The 11,497-nt window shown below is 33.4% G+C and overlaps 1 protein-coding gene across 1 annotated transcript in view; it reads right to left on the reverse strand.

Moving 5' to 3' along the window:
* EIF3H (eukaryotic translation initiation factor 3 subunit H) overlaps positions 1-11,497 on the reverse strand; it is an 84,652-nt gene that overhangs the window by 53,370 nt on the left and 19,785 nt on the right. The window contains exon 2 of the mRNA XM_085311131.1: positions 10,688-10,844. Coding sequence (XP_085167257.1) covers positions 10,688-10,844 — 157 coding nt within the window. The remainder of the gene's footprint in view (positions 1-10,687; positions 10,845-11,497) is intronic.

Raw genomic sequence — 11,497 nt, forward strand, 5'->3', positions numbered from 1 at the left:
GTTAAAAAATTATCCTTAGCAGATGTCCCTTATGACCTAAATATATCACACAAAGAACATGCCTGTCTTATTTTCTATAAAAGTTTTAAGAAATCTTTCCATTTCTAGTATTGAATAAAACTCCACAACACTGTATGTTACCTACAACAAAAATATGCATCAATAATTTATCACATTAAAGCTACAAAAATATAAGAGTATTTTACTGAAAAGCAAATACTAYTTAAATGTGTATTTTTCTACTGCATGAATTTATGTTGAACTCAAGCACATAATACAATAAAAGAAAAATTATACATKTAGCAAACAGTGAAACAAAGGACAAACTGCATACTATAGGAATTTCCCAACTAACACACCACAAACCAAAATCAAGTAAATGTCCTAAAGTTAGATGGGTGAGAACTACCTTACCTGCAATAAATATATTTTGTAAATACAGCTAACAATAAATTATATAAATTTAACCAACTATTACAGGTACATGCAGGCACATCCTAGTCATTTTCAACAAAGCTTTAGAAAAGTTTTCATTTCCTTAAATGTGCCATTTTTGAGCTTCCATGCAGTGGCTTAGCAAATACAGCAAAATGCAAGATTTGCTCAGTTCAAGCTTTTTCAGTGTCTCCACATATTTTTGACTGCACCATTGGATTTAACAGCTTACATAGATCAAAAATAAATAAYGATAAAATATAGATCTAAACTATACTAAGAAGATTTCTCCTTTCTGTAAGGTATTTCCCTAGAAAAGCATTTAAGTTTAGTAATCCTGAGAATCAGATTCATATCCTTTCAACTCTACTGCTGCAGAATATTTCCTGTTAGCAAAAAGGATTTCAAGTCTGTTCTTTGACTATTCAGCTCAATAGCCAGTACTGAAACTTGAGCCAGTAACACATCTCAGTCTTCCTATTAGTAAAATAAATGTAAACACTATTCATAAAAAAGTGTGATTTGCTTTTAATTAGTCCTACATCTTGACTACTCACAGCTTTCTTCTAGACAAGAATAATGCTACTTTATTTTTCTAGATTATGCAGTTGTGGAAAATTCAGTATAATTTCTAAAATATTGTTAAGTAAGAAATAAGGACAAATTTTCTTGCTCACTAAAACATCCCAGTCTGTCTTCTTACAAAAAAATCTGATAACTACAATTTATTTTAAGAAAAAAGCTTATTTCTCAGAAAAAAAAACATTACGGAATAACAAAGCTCATACAAAAAGCTATTATTTTAACAGCCTCAAAAGAGATTCAGAATAAATCTTTGGATCTCAAATACTGAAAAATAGCTTCAAGAAGTATAAGTCAGCTTTAAAAAAAAAAAAAGAAAGAAAGAACTAGAGTCAACTGAATATTTTTAAATTAATTCGCCTTGGTACAACTGTAAAAGTTTCATGATTTTAAAAACGGATCAGTTTTTCCTCAGTCCTAATACGTTTTGCAAACTTTAGTTTCCTGAGATAAAATACAGCACTGCATTGTTAAAACCTGACTCCTCGCAATACTTAGCTCGGAGATTCTGAAGCTGTCTGTAAAATCAGAATCTAGGGGAAAAGGGAGGAAATCAATAATACTTAGTTGTTTAATGCATTATTTAATGTAGTTACCAAATCTTTCTTTTTTATTCTTATAAATGATGTATTAACTCCAGTTTTAGGATGAGGCCTGTAACATTTTGATTGGCACTTGATTAATCAATCTGAAAACTTATTTTCCCTAAACTGGAGTTTCACACAGTTTTTATTCACACAGCTCAATATTCTCTCTGGCCTTATCATTTAGAAAACTTTCAGCACCAATTTGGCACACAGAATAATCCCCTGTCTGTAAACCACAAAAAAAGACRAAAGTTCTGCATTTCATAACCTACCTGCAACTTTTTCATGAAATTTATGGTTTAATATATACTTACCTAATTTTTTAGAATAATTAACAATGCTGTTACATTCATTAAAAAGTAGAAATGGGATTTTAGCTGATAACGGGGGGGAAAAAAAAACTTGTTTTTTTTCCTAGGATAGAAAATGCACCTGATAAGGGAAGCCAATATAAAATAACAATAAAAAAAATCCAATTTATTTCTACTTACTGAGATTACAATTATTTCTCATTGTTTTATACTCAGATCTATCAATCTGAATTATTGCTTAACCAAATGATATGTATTTACTTCACTTTGCCTCCCAGAGTAAGATATTAGTATCTGGTGCTTGTTGATTTTGCTGTGCTTTTCTTCAGTTCCCTCAAATTTATTTCAGCATTTTTCAGGGAAGGATATAGCTAAATACTTGTATAAGCAGAAAAGGAAAAGAGAGGGAATGGAAAGGGATAATAAGGTGTTAAAAGAGCATTCTCCTTCTCTCAGTCAAGTAACACTGGGAGAAGTGTTACCAAAAGAACAAATGGACCAAGAGTCGAAACAACCGGCCAAAGCTACAGGGGAACACAGAGACCACAGGCAATTAGGCTCTTAAGAACGGACATGGCATAAACTTAAGAAAGTGATCCATGCTGTTAAATGGAATAGAAATTTCCATTCCTGTAACACATTATCAAGACTGACTATTGATAATCAAAGATGGAGAAAGTAGGAAGGTTCACCACTACCGACAACCCTTCTCAACATGAGAGCAGGCTATCTATCTACTGGTACATCTAGCACATCTTATAGCAATTACCTGAAGAAAAGAAAAACAGTATTACCTTAAAATAAAAATGGTTATAGCCAGGATTCTTTACTGAAGTAAAGTAAAATTCAAATGCTCAGTAAAAAATATAGAGTAGTCTGGAAAAAAAARGGGGGGGCCAGCAAGTTTCACCTTTGTCATATGTTTGCAGTAACAYCACTTCATAAACCAATCAATAATAGAAGAGCTAAAAGAGTTATCTGACAGTTTCTACTTTTAATGTGAATTAACATATGAGAGAGATATTGTTAAGATTTCCACAACTTAACAATAAAATGTAAACATGAGGTCATTTGTGTCTGCCTAATTTAAACTGTACAGAAACATAAAATGTTTTTATATTAAGTTCTCACACTTGCCCAAAACTGAACAAATAATACATTAAATGAATTTACAAAAATCAGATAATCTTCAGATTCTTTGTAACGTATCATAAATGACAGGAAAAACTTTTGAATGCTCAGGGTAAATAGCCTGTACCTTTTTTCTATTCTAAAACAGTAAGCACAATGTTTAGTACTTTCAAATCACTATTATGAATTACAACATAGGCATAAAACCAGAAAACTAATGCCTGAAATACATGAATATACTTTTATTATTTAATTGGTTATCCTGTTCTGTACATTCCATTTTTTTTAGACAGAGTTCAGCTGATTGTATTAGCAAGAAAAATCATATTCAGGATAACTCATTTGTAGTGTTTTACCTGAATTGYAGAAAATGAAAAAAGAAATTGGGTTTTAATATTGCTGATTACATAAAAATTAATGAGTTTCTGCAAGAGTTATAAAACTATACAAAAATATCCATATAGGAAACTAAACACTCCTACATCTTTATTACACAGAACACAGTTAATACAGAACATAAATCTACAAAATAAAAGTCTGCTAGCTTCAAGTTCAAAACTTGCGTATAGTGAAGAGGTTTAACGCAGAATTTAGCTGGATACAGTCTTCTAGCTCATTCCAGTGCTGCCAAGAAGTATTTACCTACAGTAAACTAGCTACCACATTATTCACTTAAAATAGGTTCTTCCGTAACTTCTATTTAAGTTTTACAAAACGAGCATAATTTTCAGTAAAGTTCAGCATGATTAAAACAAGTAAAAAGTTTAAATAGCCATGTATACATGGGTTATAAAACCAAATGAAAGCTATGGTGGTATTTGTTAGAATCCACGCAGGCAAAGTTTTCATGTTTAAAATTATTTCATGACATTTTTCCTTGAGCATGTTTTCTTTAAAAAGGATAAAAGATGGTGCAACATTTCTCCGCTTGAAAGAAAATTACACTAAGTCCTTTCACGGAAAAATCTTAATGGAATTTGCATTCAAATAAAACTTCAATATGTCTAGTGCTATAAAGAGTAAAATAATCTCGGTTTTGATTCAAAATCAATTTGAACAAAAAGATTTATATACCACTTTAAAGCACTGAATCTACAGCTAAAAAAATAAAAAATAAAAAAATCCAGCTATGCAACAAACATTTCAGGCATTTCATTTAATACTCTCAAGAAAAGGAATAGTTTGTCTGTAATTTTTAAATCTGTACAATCACGTAGGACAAAGTCACCTAAGATGATCACAAGTGTCGTCTCCCCTTTCTTAGTTAGCAATGTTGAAACTGGAAGATAAAGGGAAGAACCTGCAAAACAAAAAAACTACTGTTCTGCTTAGGACACACATACAAAATCTCCAAAGCAAATTACAGACCCTTAGAACATGTTGTATATTTAGACTGATTTAAGAAACAAAAATCACGAGTGAGTCACTATAGTTGTATTTAATTCAGTGCACTTTATAACACATTTTAGGAATTCACTTTTAGAAAACACTATATGAACCTTATCAGATGAAAATGATTTTTATCCCTCTTCTGTCTGCAAGTCCCAGGTTTCCTGGCTAAGAAAACAAATTAGYCTTTGGCTTCTGTAAGCTTGGCAACAGTGCCCCCTAATGGGGATTTTAATGAGACTGCTTTGCCAAGCAATGTCTTTTTTATCACATTACTTTCAGCCCAATAGCTTGATTCAAAAGACCTATAAAATTAAGATAAGGCTGCATACTCTTTGCATTTCTTTATTGCATTTAAAATAATTAAGAATTTTTTTCTTAGGTTTTTTTAAGACAAAAAGAAAKAATTGAGGGGTGGGTACGTGTATATATATATATATATATAAAAAATACAGATGAGCCTACACATCCACACAAATTTTAGAGTTCACCTTGAAGAAAGTGTTTTATATGAATTTCTTCTAGAGAAAAATTAAATTTACTCAAAAAAGAACATCCAGTATAGCTAAGTCTGCATAGTATGAAAACTTACACATAAACATTTAATATGCTATATGCCTGATACTTAATGGAATAGTTACAGTTATGCAAAGTGTCCATATTAGCTTCCTTTTAGGAAAAAAATCAAGAATTCACACCAACCACAGATGAAGTACCAAATAACCCAGGTGTGATTAGCAGCTTTAGTAAAGAACCTTGAGCATACATGCTACATCTTATTACATGACAATTAAGCATACCTAATTACCAACTTCTGTCAATTTGAGTATATTCCAAAATTATTTCTGATAATCCACCAAAAATACAATTATTTTTATATAWATTATATTTATAAATATCAAAAACATGCAAGACTGCAAAAGATTCTATATTTACTTTTTAAGAAGCAACCTTCTGCCTTCTGTCATGATCAGAAACCCCTATAYAAATTAATCCTTACTAGGCTTATGAACTAGTTCACAAATTCCTTCCACCCCAACGATAAAGAAAATCAAACTTACAATTCAAAATTCTTTGTACCAGCAGCACAGTCTGAAACTTCACAAACGCACACAAAAACCTGACATGCAAAATTTTGCCAGCACTTGGAAGCTGAGAAGTCAGTATTACCAGAATATAACCTCTTCCTAAATAGCACAGGAACTTTAAAAAAAAAATACATGGTTGAGAGATTCAGATGAATGCATCACAACTAGGGCCAGAAACAAGGTTCTGATTTAGGAGCACTGGGGTCATTCATTCCCATTCCTAGCAAAATAAAACTTTAATTCCATATGACTAGATTTCTGTTATCTCAAACATTTCCTTTTCATTGAATAAAGGGCAACACAGACATTTGTCCCTTTCTGTTTTGACCAACTCTTACATCTAAGTGAGGAAATTTGGTCAGCTAAAAGGTCCTTCTGCCCATCCAGAACATGCTTACAGCATCCCCAGACTCTTTCCTGTAACCATGCAAGAGAAATGTGTCTGCAGTGATAATCCTTTGAGTATTACTACAACTAGTCTTAAAATTAGAATAATAGGAGGAAGAAAAACAGAAAACTTAGTATTTCCAAGAGAAACAGCAGAAATCATTCTGGTTGTTAGAGTAGCTAACAACTAGTAGAAAAGTCAGCTTTTACAGAAAGCAGATGATTCAACGCAGGTCAGGGGCTGTGATTTGATGACACCAAGACTGTTACAGCAATACTACCCTAAGATATTTTCATCCTTCACATAGTGCCCATAGCTACGTGCACTCCTCTCAGGAGAGTCTGGTTTCACCATTAAGAGGTTTTAAGCAGCATAAGAATTTTACAGCAARCTTAAGAGGTTCTCTCTCCTGTGCCACAGCATACTACCTCTGCAACAGTGCTCACTAACTGCAGAGCTTGCACTATTAAGTGAGCAAAATAATAAATAAATCTTTAGATAACGGTAGCCTTTTTGGTAGCCCCCCCCCCCTTTTCTTTTTTTAAGCTGAAATAGCCAGCAATCACCACAGCGGCTTSGCATTCCGGCACAGCATGCTCAAGGCATAAGAACTCCTCTTGCTACTTGGTCCTGAAGCCACCGTAACGTCACGCAACAGCACTGCAGACCACAGGTTTACCCTCAAGGAACCTCACCTCACGGGCAACTCCGGCAGTAAAACAGGAAGGGTCCGAGCACAGAACATGTCCTTCAATCTCGCTGCAGTGCACAACGATTCAAAGGCAGACATGCACTCCAATGCTTTATCTTAAACTAACTTTTCCAAGCAAATTCCTTGAAAGCCTTCTGCTTCTACATGGATCACATATTACCAATCACTGTACTGGTARTACTGCACAAACGACTGTACTGTAAAACTGCTGCCACTGTTTGATTAGAAGCCCTGAGAAAGTACTGTACAAAAGCTACAAGGTGCTATTTTTCCATGAATCTGATTCCTATTTAGCCTCAATGAAGGAAATAGTGCAATATTTCCACAGAAAATACTCATTGTGTTATTTTTAGTTGTTATTGACTGATAATACAATCAAATACAAACTGTAATATGTAAGGAAGCAAAAATCACTAGAGAGGCAAAAGGGGAGAGAAAAGGTATCATCYTTTTATTTGTAGTATTTTGTAGGGAATCTAATAAAATATCAGCATAGTTATATAAAAGGAGAAAAAGTTACAATCATCTAGAATGTTTTTTTGATATATAATTATACAACTGTCTTGGTGTTTCTATAGGCATAATTACCGTAACAATTTTTTATCCCCACTTATTTAATTTATTTATTTTTATCCCCACTCACACAACACCCATAGTGAATTATAAAATGTATACTACATTGTTAACTGTTGCTCTCCATGAAAAGAATACACACTTCCTTTAAACAGGAAGAGAAGCTACTGAATGAATAGCAGAACAGAACAACAACGAAGAGCAAAGAACTGAACTTAACCTCTGCCTCAGAGGCACTACTTATATTCAAGAATAATTATTTATCAGGAAGATGCATCTTATGTGCGATCTCCAAGCAAAAAAAAAAAAAAAAAAAAAAAAGTCACATCAGTATCTCATATAAAGTCTTCAAAAAAAAAAAAAAAAAAAAAAAGGCCAGACAAAAAACTTTGAAGCATCCTAAGTGGAAGTAATCCTCAGAAATCTAACCTTACAAAGACTAGCTTGGGTACTGCATCACTTCACAGAAATGCTTTAACCAAAAATTGTTACAGTAGAAATCTGATTCTCCCTGAAGAAGAGGTGAATCCATCAGGGAAAAAATAAAAAATACAGTAATCCAAAAATGTCTTAAAAGTTGTGTTTTGAAAAGTAAATTCTCAGAGCTTTTACCTTTACAGCTACATTAACAAGGAAACAAAGTTATTTCAAAGTAAATGCCTGAACATGAGTCTGGAGTGCAGCCCCAACATTTTCCAATTTTCCTTTTGAAGTATCTGTGCCAGACACTCAAAATTACACTCCAGTTAAGCAGCTTGTGCCAGACACTCAAAATTATATTCCAGTTAAGCAGTTTTCCTCCACTAGCTCACATGTCATCAACTAACCTTCACCTAAAGCTTTCCACCACAGAGTACTAGGCTGAATGAAATTCTCCTCAGAAAATAATATAGTAATATGCAGGCCATAAGTGCACAAGACTTCCCCAAGAGGAAAATCTTGCCAAAAAAGTTACACTTCATTAACAAACAAACAAACAAACAAAAACTTCCAAAAAAACACACTTAGGAAGATGACATTCTAAGAGAAACTTCCTAAAATGCAGAAAAACACCTGTGAGTTCACAAAAGTTAAGATAATCCTCCTAGATTTATAAATTAATCATTGGAAGCTAAAAAATCTTTCATGTTTATGTAGTTTCTAGAAATAGTCTAATCCAAACTGATCTCTTCTTTTTACAAAGGGACAAGTATTTTTTAAAACCAAACCAAAAAAAATCATTTTTCATGGAACTCCGTTGAGACAAATAGTTAAAATTTACATTAGCTCTCGCATTAGGAGTAAGAGACAAAAATATCACCGTAACAGAAGCATATCTGAAGAAATAGTTATTGCAAACAACATTTACAAATCCATCTTTATCCAACTGATTCTTAAATGTCATACTATTTAAATAGCTACTTAAAGATTTAAACTAATGGTATCTTCTTACYATCCCTCAAAAATGTGTTTTATATTAGATTTCCTATAAGAAAAGAAATCATTAGGTTAAGTATCTCTTGATGATTACTCAACAATTCGTTGCTCAAATTTTGCCTTCCTGGAGGTCAGCTTCTCTCTCCTAACAATGATGATTCCACTTCTCTGACATCACATTTTGTTATCAGACAACTGAATACTGCAGAATTAAAACTCCTCAAGTTTACAATTAATATGAGCTTCTTGGTCTTCATAAACCTGAAAACTAATGATCCAAACTACCTTCATCAACTCAAGACCAAAAGGTAGTGAACATCTTTTGGGTGCCTTGCTCCTAGCACTCTTGCAAAATGATACAGAAGGAATTTTCTTTTTAGTGTATTCATTCATTTTTTTCATAGCAGATTAGGAGTTTCCCAACAGATAATCCAAAAGTGGTTACTCCCAAATTTCCTCCTTTCAGGAAGAGAGCAGCTGGGATAACATGGTCCTTCAATTTGTGCAGAAGTCCCCACATTAACCCAAGATCAAGTATGACTCAAGTCCTTCAAGAAATACTCCTTGCAGCCCAGAAGTTTACACTGCCATAGGATTGTCCCTATCCCAAAATCTTATGCAAGGGGAAAGGAGGAAAAAAAAAAAAAAATACAAAGCTATACTTGTCACAGAGGAGTAAATTCACAAGACAAAAAGATGAGACAACATTATTCTGACCAAATAGAGGAAAGAGTGAATCTTCTCAGTAGAGGACGCACCAACATGCATATATGCTTCTTCTTTCCCTCCAGATCTTTGGGCCTGAACCTGTACAGACCTATGAATGTACAAGACCTAGGAGGCAGGAAGTGCCTTGTTTCATCTGGTTTTTAGCATTCTGAATTTTAAGGCTCTTGCAGATAACACGGTATTTCCCTTCTGGAATATCTGTATCTAAAAGAAAGAAAAGAATCTTTTGAAAAGCTGTCAGGATACTTGCCTAGGGAAACATAAGTTCAGAGAGAATAAATGGAGTATTTATAAAGTGTGGTTGATTTTCACATTGCCATCACAGAGGGCAATTCTACATAGAGGTTAAAAAGGCTCATCTGCATATCTGCAGAGCCATTTTGTTTTAGTTTTAATCTTCCCTAGCTTCTGCCACATGGGTCCAAGGGCTGAAGAGGCATTCAGTTAAGGGAATGTAGACTAAGCAATTACGGGTTTTTGAACAGTTAATTCTATTTTAATATATTTTACTGAGAAGGCAGAAAATCTCTTTGTAGCCTTCTATAGTTCAGCACAAGCAGAAGTGGCTGACTTGCCTGCAAATTTCCTAATGCTCACAGAAGTGCTGATCAACACCAGTGTAACTGTGATGGATTCACTTTTTACTTTGATTAGAGTTTCTTGCTTTTTCATATATATGTCTGTAGCACTGGAGCAGAAGGCTGACAAGCTAAGGTATCCAGGTGAGGAAAGGTCCACAGGCATTGCCTTTTGCACAGGATCACTGTTTATTTGCTGAGAAGGTAAAACAGAAGATTTGAAACAACAGACACTTTCTTGGAAGGAAGTTACTCCTAAGCGGGAACAACTCTTCTCTATGTTTAGCTGGAGCTGAAACTTACATAAAAGATCACAGGTTTACAGAGTCTGAAAACCACATGAAGGCTACTATGCAAAATCCTTCGTGGAAATGAAGGAATTCATTTCACTCCTTGCTCCTCTATCAGCTACACTGAAACAATTAGGTCATTTTCCACAGGAAAATTTGAAGCTCTAATTAAAAAAGCTTTTCAAAGTCTACATAAATTACAGGTTAGAAGCTAATATAACTTCTTGTGTGGACAATCTTACTCTAAAATAAGTATGTCCATACTGGGTAATATTTATCCCTGTCAATTTCCTAATGTAAGCAAGATTCAAGCTGGATATGCAGAATGGCATTTCAAAGAACGCATTTATACCTCAAGTCAAATAAGAGACTCTCTGATGACATGTAAATTTCCAGTTATTTGGCAGGGAAATACAGATGGATTTTTTTGCATATATGATGACTTTGTATTCTCAAATTTTGCAGAACTAAACATTACCTTCATCAAAATCTGCATCATCTTCTGTATGTTGAGGGAAAGGAAAACAATTTGTGATTTCAAGCCTGTCATCCACCACAAGTCCCAGCAGCACTCCCTGGACCACTTCATTCCCCTGTCCTTCTTCTTGATAATGTTTAATGATCTTTAATACAACCTAAAAAACAAACAAGAAAATTGTATTAAGCAACTTTTTTTTTTTAATCTCCAACATAATAATAAAAGAGACGATTAAACAAACGGTCAAAACACAGTTCTAAACCAATTTTCTGAAACATCCTTCTAAAATGAAATATTGATCTTTTTTCTTTACCTTGTGGCAATAACTGTTAAAAGCTGTCTGACAAGAGCAATGAGCTCCCTCCTGAGTGAGACATGACACAGGAAACATTATCAAAACACCTTAAAACTAACTATGCAGAAACTTGTAGGAAATTTTTAAAGCATAAGAGATCTATCTAATTTCAGCTGCATTAACTTTCAGGATTACATCTTAGTGCAGTTTTACATCAGATGGCAATGTTATTTTTATGTTGTAAACTGATTTTTTTTCAAAGGATATTAAAGAATAATGAAACAATGACCAAAGAAGGAACACAAACAGGAAGCAAAATTTTCTTATCACATCTTAAACAAAATAATTCACTTCAGATCTTAAATCTGAATTCTACGATGATTTATTCTCATGAGATGATACTGTTCAGAAATAGTATGAGGAGGAACACAACCACTCAAAAATAAAGTCAACTAATCACTAGAAATGCTTTACATTTAAGTAAAATTATACACTTTAAAAAAAAAAAAAAAAAA

This window comes from Rhea americana, unplaced genomic scaffold (assembly GCF_003343005.1).
Source record: "Rhea americana isolate MKP2758 unplaced genomic scaffold, rheAme1 scaffold_0, whole genome shotgun sequence".
In the NCBI taxonomy this organism is placed as follows: Eukaryota; Metazoa; Chordata; class Aves; order Rheiformes; family Rheidae; genus Rhea; species Rhea americana.